The 25,246-nt window shown below is 46.6% G+C and overlaps 1 protein-coding gene across 1 annotated transcript; it reads left to right on the plus strand.

Annotated features, from left to right (window-relative positions):
- Nucleotides 1–6,115: 6,115 nt before the first annotated feature.
- LOC120375430 (zinc finger protein 2-like) lies at nt 6,116–23,989 on the plus strand. The gene is made up of 3 exons (XM_039496064.1): nt 6,116–6,161; nt 9,575–9,689; nt 23,730–23,989. The coding sequence occupies exons 1-3, from the start codon at nt 6,128–6,130 to the stop codon at nt 23,872–23,874; spliced, it is 294 nt and encodes a 97-aa protein (XP_039351998.1). The 5' UTR covers nt 6,116–6,127; the 3' UTR covers nt 23,875–23,989.
- The last annotated feature ends 1,257 nt before the right edge of the window (nt 23,990–25,246 follow it).

The raw sequence follows: 25,246 nt of genomic DNA on the forward strand, positions 1-25,246 counted from the left end.
GGGGGTGGAGGGAAGTGACCTCACAGAGGCCTGGGGCTGGCTGAACAGTGCAGCTGGGAAGGGAGGGGCAGCAGTGAGCGCTGGAGATATGAGCCAGGAGCACAGCCCCACAGGGCTGGACACTGACTTCTCCTGACCCAGGGGACACCCCCCCAGCGAGGTGGTTTGTCCAGGGATGCACAGGCTGTCTTGGCAGGGCAGCTCAGCTGCAGTTCCTGCACACCTCTTCCTGCAGCCTAATCCAGTGTGCTCGGGGGACCTTCCCAAGCTGCGGGTGACGGGGCTCTGGAGCTAACAGGGTCTGTTCCTGGCTCTGTCACAGACCTGTTCAGTGACCGTGGGGAAGTCACAGCCCCTCTCTCTGTAACGCTGTCTCCAGTGACTCGAGAGCACGAGCACCAGCTTCGGGCAGACTGGTAAGAAGCAGGGAACAAACCCCAAATTGGGTGTGAGGTCTGTATGGAGATTTCACCAACCTAGAATCCAGTGTAAACACCTCAGGCTCTGTAACAGCATTAACATGGAATCACACAGTCAGTCCCCTTTGGGTGATCCCATATATCTTTCTGAGCTCCCCCCACCCCATACACACATGCTATAAAAACTCCACTGCCCATGAGGGCCACAATAACTGGTTTTCTGCATATAAAAGCCAGGGCTGGCATTAGGGGCAGCAAGCAGGGCAACTGCCTGCGGCCCCACGCCACAGGGGCCCCCACAAAGCTACATTGCTTAGGCTTTGGCTTCAGCCCTAGTGATGGGGCTCAGGGCCCTGGACTTCAGCCCCATGCGCTGGGACTTCAGCTTTCTGCCCTGAGCCTCAGCGAGTCTAATGCCAGCCTAATGGCAGCCCCCTGAAAGCTGCTCACGGCACCCAGGGGCCCCAGACCCTGGTTGAGAACCCCTGCCTTACCCCCCGAATCACAGCAATGTTCAAGTTACTGCCAGTCCCGAAGGACCAGTCACTTCCTTAGGTCAATTGAATCTTAGATCTTCCAACAAAGACAACACTTGTAGCCAGTCCTGTCATAACCTGTATTAAGACTTGTTTAAAAGGAAAGGAGAGTTGTTTACAAAGTTAAAGCAGGTAATCCTATAGATGCAGACGAGTTGTCTTAAATATCAAAGGTAATAGAAGCTTCTATAATAAGCAAGCTCTACATATTCTTTAGGACTAACCTGGCTAAGCAGCTGGGGATCTCTTGCTTATGCCTAGAAACTTTGCCCCCCAGAGTCCAAGCAGCATACAGATCATCAGTTCCTTCTGCATGGGGTTTTATATCCCCTTCCTACCATGTGCTCTGTCCTGGAAACTCAGCTAATGGGAAATCAAGAGCACAACAACAGTTTTTTGTGTCTTCGTTAACGGCCCATAATAGTCTCTCTGATGTTGATGGGCCTTTCCTGCCAGGCAGGGTGTAATGCATTCTATTGCCAATCAGCACTTTGCACAGGTAAAGTCTCTCTCCTGTCTGATGATTTACAGAGCCACAGAGGCTCCCAATGCAACAAGACAGATGTTAACCCAGGCAGCAACTCACAAGCATTCAATAAAGTCTAAACACTAAACACATTCTAATGTTCACAGACTGTATGAGGAGTATCTACTCATTTGGACTCGCTGGGGAGCAACAGAAAGGAACAAGATGTGCTGCGGCAAGAAAGCCAAGTCTCAGCGCCCCCGGGGTCACACTTGCCAAAAGCTAAAACTAGGCCCAGCCCATGAAAGGGGCACTGCCAGGAGAGACTGTATAAAGGCTGGAGCATCCAACAACTTAGTTAACCTGAGAGAGCTGCCTTGGGAACAGTGACAGGGAGAATCCCCAGAGTGACTCCTTTGATTCTGCTCGTCTCTGGCCTTTGGTTTATGGAATCACAGAACTGGAAGGGACCTCGAGAGGTCACCAGTCCAGTCCCCTGCCCTCAAGGGAGGACAAAGTATTATCTAGACCAGGAGTGACCAACCTGAGCCTGAGAAGGAGCCAGAGTTTACCAATGTAGATTGCCAAAGAATCACAGTAATACATCAGCAGCCCCCCATCAGCTCCCACCCCCTGCTCCCAGCGCCTCCCACCCATGGGAAGCCACACTAATCAGCACCTCCCCCTCCCTCCTTGCACCTCCCGATCAGCTGTTCACGCTATGCAAGACACTCGGGGGGGGGGGGGGGGAATGGAGCAAGGGCACTGCAGGCTGAGGGAAGGGGTGGACTGGGGGCAGGACCTGTAGCTGAGTAGTGAGCACACCCAGCACACTGGAAAGTTGGTGCCTGTAGCTCCAACCCCGGAGTTGGTGCCTATACAAGGAGCCGCATATTAAATTCTAAAGAGCCACATGTTGGCCAGCCCTGATCTAGACCATCCCTGAGAGGTGTTTGTCCAGCCTGCTCTTAAAAATCCCCAACGATGGAGATTCCACAACCTCTCTAGGCAATTTATTCCAGTGCTTAACCGCCCGGCCAGTTAGGGAGTTTTTCCTAATGTCCAACCTAAACCTGCCTTGCTACAATTTAAGCCCATTGCTTTTTGTCCTGTCCTCAGAGGTTAAGAAGAACAATGTTTCTCCTTCCTCCTTGAAACGAACTTTTACGTACTTGAAAGCTGATCATATCTGCTCCAGACTAAACAAACACAATTTTTTCAGTTTTCCCTCATAGGTCATGTTCTCTAGACCTTTAAGCATTTTTGTTGCTCTTCTCTGGACTTTCTCCAATTTGTCCACATCTTTCCTGAAATGTGGCACCCAGAACTGGACACACTATTCCAGTTGAGGCCTAATCAGTGCGGAGTAGAGTGGAAGAATTACTACTTGTGTCTTGCTTACAATACTCCTGCTAATACATCTCAGAATTATACTTGCTTTTTTTGCAACAGTGTAACACTGTTGACTCATATTTAACTTGTGATCCACTGCGACTCCCAGATCCGTTTCTGCAGTGCTCCTTCCTGGGCAGTCATTTCCTGTCTTGTATGTGTGGAGCTGATTGATCCTTCCTAAGTGGAGTACTTTGGATTTGTCCTTATTGAATTTCATCCTATTTACTTCAGACCATTTCTCCAGTTTGTCCAGATGATTTTGAATTTTAATTCTATCCTCCAAAGCACTTGCAACCCATCCCAGCTTGGTATCGCCCACAAACTTGATAAGTTTAACAGAGAGACTCTGCTGCTGGGAGGGTGTCACCCTGTCTCGGAGGGTTACACCCTGGTGGGAGAGGGCTAGGCCTGTACTGGGTTAAGGTCACTCTGTGCTTCACAGTGTGGCAGAACCTAGAATGTCCATTAGCAGGGGAAAATCCTGGGGGGAATCAACATGTGGAAAGGACAGAAACCCTGTCTGAATTCTCTCACATTGCCCTTCTCGCCCTGGCAGGCTACAGAATAACATCCACGTTTCGCCCCAAATCATCCCCTCCTCCCAGGGGGAAGGAAATGGCTGCAATGGAGCTGGCTCAGGTAAGGGATTATCAGACAGCTGGTGGTGGGTTCTGCTTGGAGGGAGAGGAGCAGTAAATGTACAGGAGGGTGGGAGGCAGGAACTATCTAGGGTGTGGAATGGGAGGGGACAGGATGTGACAAACCTGCTGAGACTTGTGTACTCTAGGGTGTGATGGGTTGTCACCCCGGGGTGCAGTCTGGGGGCTTCTGGGAACCGCTGCGCCTCTAACCTCAAGCTGGGCTGGCCCTTCTCACACTGCTTTGCTGGAGATTCAGCCAGCCTCTCCAGGCCCTGTTATCACCCAACACGACAGCAGGGGGCGCCATGCAGCCAACTGAGCTACCTGAGTGTTTTACCTAAGTCGCTCAAGGACAGATAGAAGACAAAAGCCAATTTCCCAGCCGTAAGTGGTAGCAAACAGATCAAAGCAGATTACTTAAATAACCAAAACTCAAACTAAGCCTAACAAACTATCTGGATAGAATTTGAATTAGCAATTTCTCACCCTGACTGATGATAGAAGCAGTCCACCAAGTTTCCATACACAAGCTGGAAATCCCTTTACCCTGGGACCAACACTTTCCCCCAGTTCAGTCTTTGTTCCTCAGGTGTTTCCAGGAGTTTTCTTGTGTGGGGAATGAGGCCAAGAGATGACGTCACACCCCACCTTATGTAGCTTTTCCACATGGCAGGAACCATTTGTTCCAAACTCAATTCCCAGTCCAGTTTGTGGAAAAATACAGGTACCAAAATGGAGTTTAGTGTCATGTGGTCTGGTCACAGGCCCTACCATGGCCTGCTGAGTCATAGTAGCCATGACTCATGGGCTGGCTGAAACATTCACAGGAAGGCTAAGCTCTTCCATGGTCCATTGTCTTTGTTGATGAGCCATGAACACTGTCTGGCTTCTTTGTTGTACCTGAAAGGCTCGTTGTGGCTGTTACCCAGAGTAAGCACATTTGAAATACAGATACAGAGTCAATATCCATAACTTCAGATACGAATATGATACATGCACACAAATAGGACAATCATATTCAGCAAATCATAACTTTTTCAATGACACTGAACATGACGATCTTGCACAAAATGCATCATAATTATGTCCTAATCATTTGATAATCATACCACTCTGCTGAATGTGGGGTGTAGTGTCAGGGCCTAATTTCAAGGCACAGGTGTTGTGAATGGAACTTCCCCTTTTTGTGGAACAGGAAATAACCCTCTAGCCAGGGCTGGGAAAACTTCCCAGACTCCCAGTGCCGGAGCCTGAACCTACTGACACTTCATTAGTTACCACCAACCCCGATCTTTGTGGCAACTGCAAACGTTATCGGTGATGATTTTATATTCTCTTCCAGGTCATTGATAAGAATGTTAAATAGCACAGGGCCAAGAACCAATCCTTGTGGGAATCCCCTAGAAAGAAATCCACTCGACCATGGTTCCCCATTTACAATCATAGTTTTTAATCTATTTAATGTATGCCGTGTTTATTTTGTATCTTTCTAGTTTTCTAGTCAAAATGTTGTGCTGAACCAAGTCATACCTAAACTTCTGTAAGGCATATATTACATCAATACTATTAGTTGCAACCAAACTTTTGATCTCATCCAATAAGGATATCCAGTTAGTTTGGTTGGATCTGTTGTCTCTGAAACTTTGTTAATTGGTACTAATTATATTACCCTCCTTTCATTCTTTATTAATTAAATCCATATTCGCTGCTCCATTATCTTGCCCAGTATCAGACTAACACTCTTGTAATTAGCTGGGTCATCTCTTTTACACTTTTAAAATATTGGCACAGCATTAGCTTTAGTCCAGTCTTCTGGAATTTCCCCAGTGTTCCAAGTCCTAATTATAATCACCATTAACAGTCCACCACACTCCTCCACCAGGTCTTTCAAAACTCGTGGATACAAGTTATCTGGACCTGCTTATTTAAACATGTCTAACTGTAATAGCTGCTGTTCAACATCCTCGTGAGTTATTGTAGGAATGGAAAGACTGTCGTCGTCAACGTCTTATATGACTTACATCATCCGTTTTTCTCCAAATCCAGGAGAGAAATATTTATTTAACACTTTTACCTCTTCTACATTTCCATGTAGTAATTTGCCACTTCCATTGTTAGGATTAATTTTGTACTTAATATACTTTTTAAAAACTTCCTTCTTGTTTCATTAATTGGTCATTTATTTCTGATAGCTTCCCTTGCTAACTTTCTACAATTCTGACCTTCTATTCTTTACTATTGACTTCCCCTTTCTTCCATATATTTTATTTGGAGAGTGTTGGGATTCCTACCAGGGAGCCACCAGCAGGGTCCAGAGACAGCCTCATCTCCTATATTAAGCTCTGGCTAGTAGGTATGTGATAAACGTGAAGACCCTGCCTCCGTCTGTCAGCTGGGAGACACAGAGGTTCTCTCTTTCCACCCTCTGATGCCTCCTGGCTGCTCTAGACAAGGTGGGGTGGGACTCTGTTAACATGTGCCTCCTGGAGCTTCCATTTCCCTGGTGCTGCTGTTCCGTGAGTAGTGGGGTTGTGAGTGGGGCAGCAGGTACTGAGTGTTGGACTCTTTCTCTTTCAGGGGCCGCTGACCTTCGAGGAGGTGGCTGTGTATTTCACCAGAGAGGAATGGGCTCTGCTGGACCCCGCTCAGAGAGCCCTCTACAGGGGTGTCATGCAGGAGAACTATGAGACGGTGACCTCGCTGGGTAAGGAGTCCTGTCCCTGGGTTATTAGAAGCTGTGGGGTCTCTAAAGAACCCGAGTAGTGATAACTTTATACCTTTATTTGTCATACAAGTTTTGACAAGTTTCCTTGCCCCCCCTTTTTTGCCTTATCTCCCACCCACTAGTATCATTTTGGACATGTGCCTTTTTAGTGCCATCAGTCATTTTAAAATTGAATTTAATGTATCCTTATTGGATACATTAATAACTGTAGCTTTCATGCCTTTTCCTCATTTTAAGAGGAAAATATACCTCCTGTAGAATTCTAAATTGAGTAAATAGGTGTATTACTCATGCCTGGCTTGTGTGACAGTCAGATGAGCTCCTCTTTCGATACGAGAGCGTATAATGTTGCCATTCAGGACCACATGGGTGAAGGGAGAACAGAGCTATGGGAGGGGAGGAGAAGGGGGGAGTAGATAATTCTGGGGTGCCAGGACATGGGGAGGGTGTGTGCAGGGTTAGAGCTAAGAAGCAGCAGGGAGGGATGAGGTAGTGAGAGGTGAAGAGGGAACACAAGAATCTCCCAAGGTGCCGGCAGGTGGTGCTGGCTGAGAGTAATGGGAAGAAGTGGAGAGGAGTGTGGAGGAAGGGCACCGAGGAAGTGGCTCAGTCTCAGGTGTTGAAGCTAAGTGGCCTGTCCTTGTGGAAGAGTGGGACCCCTTGGGGGTCTAGTGCACTCAAGAGGCACCTCCCAAGGACTGTTTAAAAGCCAGGGCATTGCAGAGATCCTATGGATCCATGACAGTGCCAGAGGTTCAGCCTTATGGGGAAAAGATATAAAACAAGAAAAGGATCTAAATGCGTGTTTACCATCGCTCCCTCTCAGTCTTCAGGGGAATCCCTGGTCCGTTCCAAAGTGTATTAAAACCTTCCTCTAAGGCTCACCTCTTGGTTATCAGGTCATGTCCATTTGTTAGAGGGTTTTCCCTTCACCCTCCCACTTCCCTGGTTCTTGTCACGCAGACAGCAAGCAGCAAAAGACCAGAAGTCTGAAGCACAGATAATGCGATGTTTATTGGGGTTATTTCCAAGCAAGCATATTCCACTGCATATTCCAGTGCCCTAATGAACTTACACCTAGCAAAATTAATTATGCAGCAAACAGAAACAATTAGAGAACCAGACTGATTAACAAGGTAAAAGTGGTGGCCATAAAGATAAAACAATACTGAAATGAGGGTTTCAGAACCACAACCATTGATAAGAGATTTCTTGCCAGACAGGATGCTTCATTAACCATCTTAAGATCTGTTTCTTTATCTGGTGGTGATGGGCACTATCAGGACAGGATCATCTTCCTAACAGCCCAAAAGCACCTTATTTCAGTGTGACTGGTTTGGGATGTGAGGATGTGACCCTTCGCTTCCCAGCTTATGGCTGCCCCTGCTGCTTAGCCAGAGGCCTTAGCCTAAGAACAAGGCCTCAGACTGTCACAGTGAGAGAAGGCCCAGACACAGGCAGACTGAGATTTTGATTCTTAGCTAGTTACAGGGGTATAAAGACAAAGTGATAAAAATACCCCTAAATTCTTAAACTATAGGCTTTACAGGCAGGCCTGAATATGTCTATTCTAACAGTGGGTTCTAGCCCTTCCCCCATTCTGTGTCTGTCTTGTGTATTTAGATCAGGGGTCGGCAACCTTTCAGAAGTGCTGTGCCGAGTCTTCATTTATTCACTCTAATTTAAGGTTCCGTGTGCCAGTAACACATTTTAACGTTTTTAGAAGGTCTCTTTCTATAAGTCTATAATATAGAACTAAACTATTGTTGTATGTAAAATAAATAAGGTTTTAAAAATGTCTAAGAAGCTTAATTTAAAATTAAATTAAAATGCAGAGGCCCCTCGGACCAGGGGCCAGGACCCAGGCAGTGTGAGTGCCACTGAAAATCAGCTCGCCGCAGGTTTCCTACCACTGATTTAGATTGTAAATTCGTCAGGGCATGGGCCATCTACTATTCTCTGTTTGTACTTTGCCTAGCACCATGGGGACCCGCTGTTAGTTGGGCTTGAGGCACTAAGGTCGTGAATGTGATTTGTTATATTCGTAACTGTCCTGCCACTTTGAGCCAAGGAAGATGGCCTTGGGATGCGTAGCCTTATTTGGGGTGTGTGAGTAATGTTGATTTGATTTATCAACTTAATTTAATGTGTATTGTACTTATTTTAATTAATTAATAATAATACTTAATCATTTATATTAATTAATATGAGTTTAGGCTCACAATTTGTTTGATCAGAAGATAAAAGTTTGTGTTTCGAATCAGGTTCCACAGAATTGATAAAGGGACCTTTGAGGGTATGACAGGAAGCTCACAGGGAGACAGATATAGTCATAAAGACTTTTTATTAAATTCAATGAAATAGTAAGTAAATTGTAAAACAGGTAGAATTACAGAGTTACAATTGTATTACTGTTATTCAGGAGATATATATGATGATACAATATTATGTGCTGCAAACTTTGGTTAATATTCACACCCTGTTTTGATAAACTGGCGTTGGCCTCACCTCTGGCGGTTCTGGTTTCACAGCTCTTGCAAGGGAAACTAATGTAAAGAGCTGTCAAAGCTACTTTGGAATTTACTTTTTAGCTCAACTAAATAATCTAATACACAAATTAAAATAAAGTTTAGAGAGACCAAGCTTAGCCGAGTCCCTTTTGAACTTAAAGTTTGAAAAGAAAATAAGTGCGCCTATTACTGGTTAATAGCTGTCGAGATGGATAGCATGAATACGTAGTTGAAGATGGTGAAGTGTGGAGAAGGAGGAGGAGGTTGAGGTGCGGGTAAAAAGGTAGGTTACTTCTTTTATAGTGAGGTAGGTTACCTCTTTTTATGGAAATAAATGCCGGAAATCCTTCCTCTTATGCCCAAATTTCAGTCTTCCCCCATAGAAATGTTAGGATACGCTTACTCCATAGGCTAGTATGTGTGTGCGTATGGATGGCAGGTATCTGCGCACTTGTGGGGTACTTGTTAAGTCTGTGAGTACAACTTTGAAAAATCCCCTTTGCTATTCTTCATTGTCTGTTGGTCTAGGTAAAGGGTCTTAGACCTAAGCGTAGGCACTTTATTTGGGTGTAGGAAAAACAGTTCTTTTTCTGGGTAAAAGGGCACAGGATGTAGCTATGCTAACTTTGCTTTAGCTTAAAATGCAGGTTTCTGGCCTGTAGGTTTCTTGCATTACAGCCAAACATATTTTTAATATGAATTAATAAACCTATCACAATACTGTACTTATAAAAAAAGAGATATTGATGCAGGCAAGCAGATGAATCCTGAGGGCTACAGATGTTACTGCCTAAAAATGAGATGGGGTTAAAACTATGGAATATTCTTTGTGACAAGTATCCCACAAATTCCACTGACCTCCCTTGTTTTCTTTGCCTGCAGTAGGGTTTCCAATTTCCAAACCTGATGTGATCTCGCAGCTGGAACGAGGGGAAGAACCGTGGATCCCGGACCTCCAGGGCCTTGAGAAAGAAGTGATCCCGAGCTGCCTTCACAGGTGAGGACTTGGTTAAACAACTCAACAACTGCTTAGAAATGCAGGAAACATTTGGGATGCCCTACAAAGACCCTGTGAGCTCTTCAAGTTCAGGATTGTTCCCTGCAGATGTGGAATCATTATGGCAGATGTCACTCATGGCTTCCCTCCTATTCTGACTGACAACTGGCAGCAGGTCCCTCCCCGATCTCACTTCCCCTGAGAGTTATGGTGCAATGAGGACCCAGAACTGATGCCTTCCTCCCTTCTCTGTGGAAGGGCTTGGGGAAAATCAGCACCTGATAGGTTTGATCTCTCCCACATATATTTTGGTTTGTTCATCCCTTTTTCCATTCCTCTCTCTGACATTTCCTTTTTCTCAGGCACAGGGAGTGACCTATGTCTGGATTCTCTCTGTCTCCCATCCGGCGATGGGCTGGTGAGTGAGAACGAGGAGGAGAAACCCCAGCAGGAAGACACTGTGCAAGTAGATCCACATTGGCTGTTATCAGGAAGATCCAAAGGGAATGTTTCCAGGAGTTGTGCACTCCCAGAAAGCACAAAAGCCTGTGAGACTCAGCAGAGGCCAGACGAAAACTACAGTAGCCACTCAGCCCTTATTCCACGCAACAGAATCAACTTGGAAGAGAGACGCTACATGTGCCATGAGTGCGGGAAAAGCTTCGGGCGGAGCTCTCACCTTATCACACATCAGAGAATCCACACAGGGGAGACGCCCTACACGTGCTCTGAGTGCGGGAAAAGCTTCAATCAGAGCTCTGTCCTTATCAGACATGAGAGAATCCACACTGGGGAGATGCCCTATACGTGCTCTGAGTGCGGGAAAAGCTTCAATCAGTGCTCAAACCTTATTACACATCAGAGAATCCACACAGGGGAGACGCCCTACACATGCTCTGAGTGCGGGAAAAGCTTCGGGCGGAGCTCTGACCTTATCACACATCAGAGAATCCACACAGGGGAGACGCCCTACACGTGCTCTGAGTGCGGGAAAAGCTTCAATCGGCGCTCTCACCTTATCAGACATGAGAGAATCCACACAGGGGTGACGCCCTACACGTGCTCTGAGTGCGGGAAAAGCTTCAATTGGCGCTCTCACCTTATCAGACATGAGAGAATCCACACAGGGGTGACGCCCTACACGTGCTCTGAGTGCGGGAAAAGCTTCAATCGGCGCTCTCACCTTATCAGACATGAGAGAATCCACACAGGGTGACGCCTACACTTGCTCTGAGTGCGGGAAAAGCTTCAATCGGCGCTCTCACCTTATCAGACATGAGAGAATCCACACAGGGGTGACGCCCTACACGTGCTCTGAGTGCGGGAAAAGCTTCAATCAGCACACAAGCCTTATTAGACATCAGAAAATCCACATGAGAGAGAACTGTTATAAATCCCTTGACTAGGGCTGGCCAAAGTTTGGTTTTTTTAATTACATTTGCTAATTCCCACATAGTGATTTTTGCACCATCTTCACCAAGGTCTCTCAGCTCCACCAGATCAGTTGCCTGCTTCTGCCTTTTGCAGCTCACCCTTCTTTGGGGTCAGTCCTGTGATCTTTTCTATCAACTCCTTTCCTTTGAGTCGTAGGAGTGTGTGTCCCTCCTGCCAGGAATGTTCATCAACTCCAGGTGGGAGAGGGTTTGATCCCAACAAGCTACACTGAGGCAAAAAGTACCTGTGCCTGACAGCCACTAGGGCTGTACATGGCGGCTGCTTAAGTTAGTGATCTTGGTGTAACAAGACAATTATAGTTGTAGAGCAGATGTAGCCCAGGTGCAGGGGTTGGCATTAGCTTTCCCCTTGACCTGACCTAAACTCCATCACTTTTCCTAGTCTAAACAAACCCTGAGCATCACGGTTATACTGTTCCCCCATTTCACAGCAATTGTTAGTCATCGAGTTCTCCCTTGGGGAACCAATTGTTTCATTCCCAGTTGCTCTGATGTTGCTTTAGGTTGTGCTGGGGAGCAGATATTTTTATTATTTTCCACACTTAAAATATATTGAACTATAACAAAGAGCAGGAACAGGGCAGGGATAGGGAAAATGTCATTTCACCCATTGTAACAACAGACGTAGTTAGGTAAGTCAGAGGATTCCCTTATTCCCCATCACCATCCTCGCTCAATCCGTGCTAGAGCCTAAGAATCCTTTTCCTTTCCCCGTTGTGGGATGGGAGACTTCCCAAAGTGCTCCCTGTGCTATAGCACATGGCTAAGCTCAGAGAATAAACCCGAAATAGCCCTGAGCTTTGCTTTTGAATTCTGTGTTTCCGATTACTTCAAGCCAGGGCACTGTGATTATTTACCAGTTTCTCTAGCACTGTTCCTACCACTGTTTCTGTAACATATTTTGTTTTTTGTGGGACAGGGTTGTTATTCCTTTGCCTAACCCCAACCTGGAAGGCCAGGGTGTCTGTCTTCTCTGGCCCTCCCCACAGACAAATCTGACAGGGTTGCACCTGCCAGGAGCAAACAAAAAGCCCCACTGGTCACACACAGAAAGCAGATAGACACACACAAGATACAGAAGAAACTGAATTATTTGAGCTATCAACATTTCCACTTTCCCACGGCATGTTAGTTCTGAAGGTTGTTTTAATTTATTTTCTTGGAACCAGAAATGGGGAAAGAGACACTGGAGTCAGTTGAATTACAGCAGGAAGAGTTAAGTCTCATGATTTGTCACTAACCCAAAGGCTTTGTAAACAGAGCGATAATGTTACTGAATGGTCTGGCTAACCCTGCAGTTAGAAACAATCAGCTCTATGGGTGGCAAATTGACAGAGGCTCTGCTGCTGATCATGAAATAGAAGCACATTACTTTAAAATAGCTGCTACTTCAGTGCCTCTGGAAGTACAGAAAACAATGATCTGTGTTAAATGAAAGTTGCCATTTCTCAGAGCCCCAATTTCTATTGTGTGTGTACAGGAAGGTTTGAATGTGTAGCAGGTAGTTTGGTCAAGCTTAGCTATTTTATGTGTGTAACAGGCTCCTGCCCACCTCCAGCAGAGGTTTCAATCACATACGATGGCAACTTACCGAATGTCACACAAATTAGTCCATCCCTCCCCATATTCAGTCTCTGACGGGAATGTTAGGATGAGGCAGAGAACTGGGAAAGTATCGCAGTAGGAATACATTAAAAGTGGGATTAATCAGAGCTGGGCTGCAGACAGAGCCTGTTCTAGAGCTGGTGAAGTGACAGGGACACACTCCCAGTAGTGCTGGCTCTGAAGTAACAGCAGAAGCAGATCGAAGAGAATGAGCTCATGGGCAGCTGCCCTGTCAGTGCATCACTCACCTGGCAGGTGTTACACAAAACACAGCACTTCCCCCCACCGCCACCACTTCATTATACTGTCCATGGGGCTGTTTGTCCTGCAGGACTTTGATCTCTCCGGGTGGTCCATGGTGATTCATAACAGAGCCATTAGGGGAGCAGGAGTCATCCCAATGGAAATCTCTCCACTTCTTTCTCAGTGTTACCTTCTTAGCCCTGGCTTTGGAGATGACATTAGCCTTATCCTGTCTTGATTTTAGGTAGGATTGTGATCACCCTCTGGGGCTTGGCAGCTTAGAACTTTGAGGGCTTTTCTCTGCCTTTTTGGTCCCCGCTGCAGTCAGTACATTCTAGACATGGGCATGGTGACCTTCCTGAGGATCTTGACAGCTTTGGCCAGCTTCTTGGTGGCTATTTTCCTGCTCACAGCCACTGTCTTCTTCTCTTGCCTTGTCCTGAGGGCCCAGCCGTTGGCTGAATGTGAAGGAGCCAAAGTGCTGGTGACTTTAGCCTGCAGCAAGTTGCCTTTGCTCATCAGACTCCTGAACCCCAACTGGGTGTGGTTCTTGTTCTTCTGCACAGCACAGCCCTGGAGAAGAGGGATCTGCAAATGTACATTCATATGATCCCTTTGTTTAATTGATGAAAACATAAACTAGACACTTAGAGGATTGGAACTGATTTCAGCTGATGGACAGGTTTGCTAGGTTTTTATGCATTTGGACAGCAAAATGTTGAGTGTTTACATTCATTTCAAGCATCCTCGTATGGTGGAGCTCCTGAACATAATGGAGAATGGTTTTTGTAAAGGAAAATCATGCCTCACGAATCTACTATAATTATTTGAGGGAGTCAACAAGCATGTGAATAAAGGTGATCCCGTGGATATAGAATACTTACATTTTCAGAAAACCTTTGACAAGGTCTCTCCCCAAAGGCTCTGAAGCAAAATGGGATAAGATGGAAGGTCCTCTCTGGGATAGGTAACTGGTTCAAAGGCAAGAACGAAAGGGTCTGATTTTCAGAATGGAGAGAGGTAAATAGTGGTGTCCCCCTCGGGTCTGTACTGGGACCAGCACTGTTCAACATACTCCTGAGTGATCTGGAAAAAGGGGTAAACAGTGAGGTGGAAACATTTGCAGATGATACAAACCAACTCAAGTTAGTTACGTCCAAAAGAGAGTGCGAAGTGTGACAAAGGGATCTCACCAAACTGAATGACTGGGCAGCAAAAAGGCAGATGAAATTCAATGTGGATCAATGCAAAGTAATGCACATGGGAAAACATGATCTCAATTCTACATCTAAACTGATGGGGTCTAAATTAGCTCTTACAACTTAAGAAAGAGATGTTGGAGTCACTGTGGATACTTCTCTGAAAACATCTACTCAATGTGCATTGGCTGTCAAAAAAGCGAACAAAATGTTGGGAAGTCATTAGGAAAGGGATGGCTAGCAAGACAGAAATATAATATTGCCTGTCTATAAATCTGTGGTAGGCCCACATCTTGAATACTGGAGCTGGTCCCCCATCTCAAAAAGCTATATTGGAATTGGGAAAGGCACAGAAAAGGGCAACCAACATGATTGGGGTATGGAACAGCTTCCATGTGAGGTGAGATTAATAAGACTGAGGGGAGTTTTCAGCTTGGAAAAGAGATGAACAAGGGGGGGCTAGGATAGAGGTCTATAAAATGATGACGGGTTTGGCGAAAGTAAATAAGGAAGTATCAGAGGGGTAGCCATGTTAGTCTGGCTCTGTAGGGAAGTGCTATTTACTCCTCATTACACAAGAACTGGGGTCACCCGATGAAATGAATAGAGAGCAGGTTTAAAATAAACCAAAGGAAGTATTTCTTCACCCAACACACAGTCAACCTGGGGAAACATTGCTAGAGGATGCTGTGAGGGCCAAGACTATAACAGGGTCTACCAAAGAACTAGATAAGTTGATGGAGGATGGGTCCATCATTGGCTATTAGCCAGGATGGGCAGGGATACAAAACCATGCTCTTGAAGTGTCCCCAGCCTCTGTTTGCCGGAAGCTGGGACTGGGCGACGGGATGGATCGCTTGATGATTCCCTGTTCTGTTGATTCCCTCGCGGGCACCTGGCATTGGCCACTGTGGGAGGACAGGATTCTGGGCTGGCTGGACCATTGGTCTGATCCAGTCTGGCTGTTCTTATGACCAATAGAGGGCAGTCCCCAACAGCAATATTTATATTTGGTGCACTGAAAGGGCTAACTTTCCAAAGCTGACCCAAATGATTAGTGAAAGTGTTTTGGAGAAAAACACTAAACAGAAGAATGTAAATGAAAATTGGGAGCTATTGTTTAAGGAGCTTGTTAGATGGGGCATAAGCCACGTTGCCTAATTAGCTGAGCCTGCAATGGCCTTCCACTCAACTGCCTGACATTTCTCCAGCTGCAAATGTGGTAACTGTTTTAAAACCTAGATCCTGGAGGTGTGTGGGTTACATACTTCCCCTAGCTGAGGAAGCGCATCCGGAGCTTCGGAGAGTTCCCAGCTGTAATCCTGGACAACCACTGTAACAATGCGGCGTCTGGCGGGACACTGCTGAGTATCAATTCAGGGCAAATTGCTTGGAGCAGGGCAGTCACAGCCCGAGGCTGGGTGCCCTTTACTATTAAAGCACGTCACAGCAGCCATGCCGGGAGAACTTTGGTTTTACCCCACTGGCCAATCCGGACGTCATAGAACCAATTCCCTCAGCTATTCCAGTTCCCTTCTATCACCACCAGCCCCGCTCCTTATGGGGATGAATGGTTATGAAAACCGATACCCCAGTAAAAGAAAATGGGTTCTCTCAAAGGACCAAGCCCCAAATGCAGGTGAATAGATGAGTCAGATCTTACCCACAAATCACGCTCTTGCAAATCCTTCAGCATGTAAAATCTAAAGGTTTATTCATAAAAAGTAAGAAATATGGATGAGAGCTAAAATTGTTAAAGGAATCAGTTACATCCAGTAATGGCAAAGTTCTTGGTTCAGGCTTGTAGCAGTGATGGAATAAACTGCAGGTTCAAATCAAGTCTCTGGAGTCCATCCACAGCTGGGATGGGTCATTCAGTCCTTTGTATAGAGCTTCAGTTTGTAGCAAAGTCCTCCAGAGGTAGAAGCAGGACTGGAGATGAGGCATCAGCCTTTTATAGTCTCTTGCCATGTGATCTTTGCTTTCTTTGTCGCAAGGACACTCTATCCAGCACGTGGCACAGAAAAACCTTCGAGTTCTGTCCATAGGCAGGTCCCTGCAGACCATGCTGAGTCACAGGGTGTATCTGCCTTCTCTCAGTGGGTCGAATGTAGATGGTCCTTAGTGGGCCATCAAGGAGGCGAGGCAGAACTGACACCAACTTGTCTGGGGTGTTTCCCGGAAGCAGAGCACAAGTTTGAAATATGAGCAGCATAGAGCCAATATTCATAACGTCAACTACAAAAAATGATAGACATCTAGAGATAGCATAATTATAATCAGTCAATCAGAACCTCCACATAGACCCCTTACACAACAACCTTTCTACAATATTGGCTGCAAATAGAGAACAGTGGCCGCAACGGTGATCTGTACCATTACAGATTATGTCAGTAACATCACAGGAGGTGACACGGCATCAGTGAGACTGGGGGTTTGGCTGCACTTGCAGGTGTACAGTGCTGGGAGTTAAAGCTGTCTTCGTACAGCTGTGTAGGGAAAGCGCTGCAGTGTGGCCACATTTGCAGCATTTGCAGTGGTGTTGGGAGTGGTGCATTATGGGCAGCTATCCCACAGAGCACCTCTTCCCATTCTGGTGCCGTGGGTTGTGGGAAGGGTGCGGAGGGTGTGGATCATTCTGGTTCCTCTCCCAATGCCCTGTGATGCATAGCTTCACATCCCAGCAATCCCTGTTTTTCCATCCATGTTTGGCACCATCTTGCATCTTTCAACGTTTTCTGTGCAGCGCGATTCTGTGTTCCGTTTCGGTCTGCGGGAAGTGGAGCCTGAACTGCTGAGGAGTTTGCTGACAAGTCTCGCCAGCACATCACGTTTGGCAGTTGAGCTATTCCTTAAAATCCAAAGTGACAGTGAGGAGTCCACAATGATAGCGAGTTGCATAACGTGTACGACACAAAATTGCTTGTAACATTCACAGACATGCTCAGCACCGTGGAATGCCGCTTTTGGGCTCAGGAAACAAGCACTGAGTGGTGGGATCACATCGTCATGGAAGTCTGGGATGATGACCAGTGGCTGCAGAACTTTTGGATGAGAAAAGCCACTTTCATGGGACTGTGAGGAGCTCGCCCCCACCCTGCGGCACAAGGACACAAGATTGAGATCTGCCCTGCCGGTGGAGAAGCGGGTGGCTATTGCAATCTGGAAGCTGGCAACTCCAGACAGCTACCGATCCATCGCAAACCAGTTTGAAGTGGGAAAGTCGACCGTTGGAATTGTGTTGATGCAAGTTTGCAGGGCCATTAATCGCATCCTGCTAAGAAGAACTGTGACTCTGGGGAAATGTGCAGGACATTGTGGATGGCTTTGCACAAATGGGCTTCCCTAACTGTGGAGGGGTGATAGATGGGACCCATATTCCTATTCTGGCACCACCCCACCTAGCATCTGGGTACGTTAATCGGAAGGGGTATTTCATGGTTCTCCAGGCGCTTGTGGATCACCGTGGGCATTTCTTTGACATTAACGCAGGCTGGCCCAGAAGGTGCATGATGCACGCATCTTTTGGAATACTGGCCTGTTCAGGAAGCTGCAGGCTGGGGACTTTTTCCCAGACCGGAGGATCACAGTAGGGGACGTCAAAATGCCCATTGTGATCCTTGGAGACCCCGCTTACCCGTTAATGCCGTGGCTCATGAAACCGTACACAGGGAGCCTTGACAGTAGCAAGGAACAGTTCAACTACAAGCTGAGCCAGTGCCGAATGACTGTAGAGTGTGCTTTTGGCCATTTAAAGGGGCGCTGGTGATCTCTGTATGGGAATCTGGACTTGGGGGAAGCAGCATCCCTATGGTTATATCCATGTGCTGTACCCTTCATAATATTTAGGAAGGGAAGGGTGAAAGATTCAGTCAGGCATGGACCTCCGAGGTTCAAGTCCTGGAGGCTGAATTTGCACAGCTAGAGAGCAGGGCTATTAGAGAGGCCCAACACAGGGCTGCAAGGATTAGGGATGCCTTGAGGGAGGAATTTGAGGCTGAAAACCAACAGTAATGTTTGGTGCCTTGCACAGGAGTGAAGTGTAGTGGTTACAATGTTAGTGGGAATCTGTGTTTGCTAAGCTGATTTGTAGTGCCTGTGTCTTTCCTGGGCTAAGGTATCTTTGACCTTATGCAATAATAAAGACTGTTTTCAAAGCCAAGAATTCATTTATTGAAAGAAAATTACTTTATGGAAAGACACACAACTTTTGGGGAATCTGAAAGGGCAGGGGGGGTGGGGTGGGGAACTGTACAGTCACAGGTTTGAATATGTCCTGGCTGGAGTGCTGTGCAATGACTGCTGCACTACAGGGTGGCTATACTGCATGGCAGTGATTTCCCTACACCCCCCCCCTGAATTTTCCCAACACCCCCCCCCAGTTTTGTGAGCTAGTTACATACCCATTTAGTGACTGTTTGGAAATCTGAATTTAAACTGAAACATTAATACACACTTTAAAAGCTTATACAGTGTATGATAAAATATGTGTATCTGAAAAAGTATAATAGATTTGAAAAGTATGAACATAGACTAGCTTCCTTGCTTCCTTATACAGCTGTTTTTTATGATGTCAGTGCATTTATTTCGGTGATGTTGGCCAACCTAATAATTTCAAATGATGATTTGTAAGCCAAGTCTAAATTAGTTCTCCCTGACAGCTAGTGATGAGCTGGGGGCTAAGGCTTCAGGGCCAGATTATATTTACATTCACACCTAATCTACCTAGGTATCCAGCAAACAGAGCTGTGTTGTCCAAGTGATAGATTTTGGCTGGGGTTGGGTTACAAACCACTTGAATGTGGGGGAAGGGGGAATGAAATGTTGTTCTTATTGTATGAGTAAAGGGCAGTAGAACTGTACTTAGTCTGTGATGATTTGAAGGCATCAAGAGAGAGGGTGGGGACCTGTCCCTCTCCACTGTTTAAAGACAGAGCTGATTAGGCTCCATAGATAGTCTTTTGTTCTGTTAAGTGACCACTGCAGCTGAAATCACTGACAATCAGGTCTAAGTGCTTAGTCCTGTTGTGGGGACAGTGTTCCTGTGGGGACAGTGTTTTTGTGTAAGAGACAGCCCAGACTGCACTAGCAGCGAGGTTCCCGCACTGAGAGCTCAGCTGAAATCACTGAGAGCTGGTGGAACCTCAAGAAACCAACTCGCAGAGATCACAGTGGTAGGTGACAGCAGAAGGTGACTGTGCAGGGCCATTGGCAACAGAGCGGTGGAGTGAACGGTGGCACAACGAACAGCCATGGCCAGAGCGAACTGTGCCTTTTTGTCCCCCACCTGGGAGGTGTACTCACGTGAAAGTGAAGTCTGAGTCTCCACTGACCAAGGACAACACCGGTGAGTGGAGTGCGGTGGAGGGAAAAGTGAGGGGCACGTTAAATAACCATTTGTTTGTTGGACTATATTTTAGTCACTTTGCTCCAGAATGCTGGATTTGTGACTGGGAATGGAAACTTATATAAATATGTTTCCCATTGGCCATTATCTTTGAAAAATCATGGTGATCGGGGGAGGTCCTGGATGACTGGAAAAAAGCTAATGTAGTGCCCATCTTTAAAAAAGGGAAGAAGGAAGATCCAGGGAACTACAGGCCAGTCAGTCTCACCTCAGTCCCTGGAAAAATCATGGAACAGGTCCTCAAGGAATCAATTCTGAGGGCTAGTCTACACTTACCTGCTGGGTCGACGCGGTGAGTTTGACTTCTCGGAGTTCGAACTATCGCGTCTAATCTGGACGTGATAGTTCGAACTCCCCGTGTGCTCCGGTCGACTCCGGTACTCCACCACTGCAAACGGCTGTGGCGGAGTCGACCTTGGAGCCGCAGACTTCGATTCCGCGGCGTCTGGACGGGTGAGTAGTTCGAACTAGGGTACTTCGAATTCAGCTACGCTATTCACGGAGCTGAATTTGCGTACCCTAGTTCGACCCCCCTTCTTAGTGTGGACCAGCTCTGAACCACTTAAAGGAGGGGAAAGTGATCAGGAACAGTCAGCATGGTTTCACCAAGGGCAAGTCATGCCTGACTAACCTAATTGCCTTTTATGATGAGATAACCGGCTCTGTGGATGAGGGGAAAGCAGTGGATGTGCTATTTCTGGACTTTAGCAAAGCTTTTGATACAGTCTCCCACAGTATACTTGCCAGCAAGTTAAAGAAGTATGGGCTGGATGAATGGACGATAAGGTGGATAGAAAACTGGCTAGATGGTCGGGCTCAACGGGTAGTGATCAATGGTTCCATGTCTAGTTGGCAGCCGGTATCAAGTGGAGTGCCTCAAGGGTCGGTGCTGGGGCCGGTTTTGTTCAATATCTTCATTAACGATCTGGAGGATGGTGTGGACTGCACCCTTAGCAAATTTGCAGATGACACTAAACTGGGAGGAGTGGTTGATATGCTGGAGGGTAGGGATAGGATACAGAGGGACCTAGACAAATTAGAGGATTGGGCCAAAAGAAATATGATGAGGTTCAACAAGGACAAGTGCAGAGTCCTGCACTTAGGACGGAAGAATCCCATGCACTGCTACAGACTAGGGACTGAATGGCTGGGCATCAGTTCTGCAGAAAAGGACTTAGGGGTTACGGTGGACGAAAAGCTGAATATGAGTCAACAGTGTGCCCTTGTTGCCAAGAAGGCTAATGACATTTTGGGTTGTATAAGTAGGGGCATTTCCAGCAGATTGAGGGATGTGATCATTCCCCTCTATTCAGCACTGGTGAGGCCTCATTTGGAGCACTGTGTCCAGTTTTGGGCCCCACACTACAAGAAGGATGAGGATAAATTGGAGAGAGTCCAGCGGAGGGCAACAAAAATGATTAGGGGGCTGGAGCACATGACTTATGAGGAGAGGCTGAGGGAACTGAGATTGTTTAGCCTGCAGAAGAGAAGAATGAGGGGGGATTTGATTGCTGCTTTCAACTATCTGAAAGGGGGTTCCAAAGAGGATGGATCTAGACTGTTCTCAGTGGTAGAAGATGACAGAACAAGGAGTAATGGTCTCAAGTTGCAGAGAGGGAGGTTTAGGTTGGACATTAGGAAAAACTTTTTCACTAGTAGGTGGTGAAGAACTGGAATTGGTTACCTAGGAGGTGGTGGAATCTCCTTCCTTAGAGGTTTTTAAGGTCAGGCTTGACAAAGCCCTGGCTGGGATGATTTAGTTGGGGTTTGGTCCTGCTTTGAGCAGGGGGTTGGACTAGATGACCTCCTGAGGTCCCTTCCAACCCTGAGATTCTATGAAGATTTTTAAAATGCAGTATTTGCCAAGATTGTTATCTCACATTGTTGCTATCTTGGGAGGTCATTATGTTGGGGAGTTTCTGTACTAAACATTTTTATTATAATTAATTTTTACATAAGAATGGTCATACTGGGTCAGACCAATGGTCCATATAGCCCAGTACCCTGTCTTACAAAAGTGGTCAAGGCCAGGTGCTTCAGAGGGAATGAATAGCACAGGTCATCATCAAGTGATCCATCCCCTGTTGCCCATTCCCAGCTTCTGGCAAACAGGCTATGGACACTCAGAGCATGGTGTTGCATCCCTCTCATCCTGGCTAATAGCCACAGATGGACCTATTCTCCAGGAATGTATCTGGTTCTTTTTAAAATCCTGTTATAGTTTTGGTCTTCAGTTTCACAGCATCCCCTGGCAAAGAGTTCCTGGGTTGACTTTATATTGTGTGAAGAAATACTTCCTTTTGTTTTTTAAAATCTGCTGCCTATTAATTTCATTGGGTGACTGCTAGTTCTTGTGTTGTGTGAAGCATTAAATAAAATTTCCTTATTCACTTTCTTCGCACCAGTCAAGATTTTGTAGACCTCTATCATATCCCCATTAGTCATCTCTTTTCCAAGCTGAAAATTCCCAGTTACTTTAATCTCTCCTCCTGTTTCATACCCCTCATCATTTTAGTTGCCCATCTCTGTACCTTTTCCAATTCCAATATATATATTTTTAGGATGGGTGACCAGATCTACACACACTATTCAAGGTGTGCACATACCATGGATTTATATAGAGGCAATATGATATTTTCTGTCTTATTATCTATCCCTTTCTTAATGATTCCCAACATTGTTTGCTTTTGTGACTGATGCTGCACATGGAGTGGATGTTTTCAGAGATCTATCCACAATGACTCCAAGATCTCTTCTTTGAGTGTTAACAGCTAATTCAGATGCCATCGTTTTGTATGTATAGTTGAGATTGCTTTTCAATGTGCATTACTTTGCATTTATCAACATTGAATTTAATTTGCCATTTTGTTGCCCAGTCACCCAGTTTTGTGAGATCCCTTTCTAGCTCTTTGCAGTCTGCCTGGGACTTAACTATCTTGAATAGTTTTGTATCATCTGCAAATTTTGCCACCTCACTGTTTACCCATTTTTCCAGATGAATATGTTGAATAGGACTAGTCCCAGTACTGACCCCTCAAGGATACCACTATTTATCTCTCTACATTCTGAAAAATGATAATTTATTCCTACCCTTTGTTTCCCATCTTTTAACCAGTTACTGATCCATGAGAGGACTTTCCTCTTACCCCATGATGGCTTACTTTTCAAAGGTCAATTTAAATTAAATACTTTTTTTAAAATGTATATTTTTTTAGAAATCTAGACCTGTTATGTGTTTTGGTGTAACTTGCATTATTCTTACGTTAAATTTGCATAATCCTAACAAAACATTTACTTTATTCATCTCTCTTTTATATATCTCATTGGTCCTGACACCCACCCTGTAAATTCGAACACCCCCCCTAATTTCAATTCCTGGGGAAACCACTGCTGCATGGTGATGGGGGTTGAGTGCAGAGGGTAAGGGTCATAGTTCTCAGGGCTGGTGGGTGAACGTACAGGTGTTTTCGGGGCAGCTGGTGGTGATGAGAACCTGGATGTTGGGGAAGGGAGGTTGGAGCTAATATGGGGGCACAAGGGAAAGAGCTTTGGGACAAGGGATGCAGGGGGGAACCGGGGGCGGTAGTGTTCTGCTTGCATGGCTATGAGCGCCTGGATAGAGTCCGCTTGGTGCTCCAGGATGTTTATCAGCCGCTCCATGCTTTGCTTCCTGTGCGCTGCATTTTCCTTGCGGATCCTGCTTTCCCTCTCCCTCCACTCCTGCGCTTTTTGATTCTCTGTGAGAGGTTGGTGCATCACTTCGTGCAGCATGTCGTCTTTGCTTTTTCGCTGTCTGACAGAGGTTTTGCAGTCTCTCAGCCAGTGATAACACGGACAGCCGAGATCTCAAGGTTGCATCTGTAAAGGCAAAATGCAACACTTAACAGAGGCAGCATTGTTTATACCAGACAGAGTAATTTCCCCGCACTTAAGGAGGGCACATACAGTCTTCACAATAGCGTAATTTTCCCATCCCAAAGAGAGTGCACATAACCCACGGGAGCCCCGAAAGGGTGAGTAAGGGGGACTAATTGTTTCAGGGCTGTACTGTCCTCTTGGTTTCTGTGCCTTGGGGAGAGCCAACAACTGCAGGGGGCACCTACACTGAACACTATCCCAACATTTTCCACAGGAGTGTATCCTGGAAGATATCTCGCTGCTGCGGGTCACCTGGAAAGAGCGGGAGGATCTTCTACTGCAATGTGGATTCCGCCCTGGCCCCTATGCAGCTTGCCTGTGTGCAGCAATGGTCCCCCCACCCCTCGTGGATGTGTTAGCCTGACTGGGACAAGGACCATAGTAGCTTTCCCAATAAACGTGCACAAGCGCATTGCCCATGCTCTGGATGAGACTTTTGATGAGATTACCGAGGCCGATTACCGTGACGTGATAGACCACATCAGTGCGCTATTCTGCATCTAGGCATGCATGCATGCAGCCGTAACCCTCCCGCCTCTCCCGAAAAATTTCCATCCAGAAAATAAAAGCCGCTTACTGGGAACCTGCTCCTCTGTTTGTCCTCCACCAAGTACCGGGTGCTGCGACTGGCTACCTTCCTCTTGGCTTGAGAAGAACTCCTGGCTGCATGCCTCCAGGGACTCCGGGGTGTCTCCCCCCACCCCAGTACCCTCACTTTCGCTTTCCCCCTCCTCCCCCTGCTCTGAAGTGTCCATCGTGGTTGTCGGATTGGCGGTGGGGTCACCCCCAAGTATTGTGTCCAGCTCCTTGTAAAATCGGCAGGTCGTGGGGGCAGCGCTGGAGTGGCGGTTTCCATTGCGGGCTTTGCAGTAGGCACTCCGCAGCTCCTTCACTTTAACCCTGCACTGCAGCGCATCCCGGTCATGGCCCCTTTCCATCATGGCCCTTGATATCTGCCCAAAGGTATCGTAATTCCTACGGCTGGAGCACAGCTGGGACTGCACAGCTTCCTCCCCACAAACACTGATGAGGTCCAGCAACTCGCCATTCTCCATGCTGGGGCTCATTTGCCACGTGGAGGCATGGTCACCTGGAAAGATTCACTGATTGCACTCCACACCTGGCTGAGCAAACAGGAAGGGGATTTTTTTAAATTTCCGGGGCATTAAAGGGCGGGTCTGACAGCTGGTCACCTGAGGCCAGGGCAGTAGAGTTTGAACTGATGAGCAGAGTAGCTAGAACAGGCACTCTGGGATAGTGCTGAATACTTCTGAAGGCCAATAACAGCGCTTTTGGTGGCCACAGTGGCGGGCAGCACTGCATCAGCAGCGCTATAGTCTTTATTCCTCTTGTAGAAGTGGAGTACAGCCAGTGCTGTAGCCAGGGAGATACAGCGCTGAATGCGCCTTGGAAGTGTGGATGGTGAGTGAGTTACAGCGCTGTAAAGCCAACACCAGTGCTGCAACTCTCAAGTGTAGCCAAGCCTGAACACTAGATGCCTTTCTGGAATGTTTGCCCCAAAAGTAGCTCTTGTGTCATACAGGAGGCCTGTGATATGCATGGGGTCAGATTAGATGCTCTAATGGTCTCTTCTGGCCATAAAGTCGACTAATTTCTGAAAAACTGAGTGTAGCATTGGGAGCAGCGTCTGATGTTTCCCTGTCTAGCCGGCTTGCTGCCTAGAACGAACGCTCCTTGAGTGGGGTGATCCACAGGGAGTAGCTCAAACCT

Source organism: Mauremys reevesii, linkage group 12, assembly GCF_016161935.1.
Source record: "Mauremys reevesii isolate NIE-2019 linkage group 12, ASM1616193v1, whole genome shotgun sequence".
In the NCBI taxonomy this organism is placed as follows: Eukaryota; Metazoa; Chordata; order Testudines; family Geoemydidae; genus Mauremys; species Mauremys reevesii.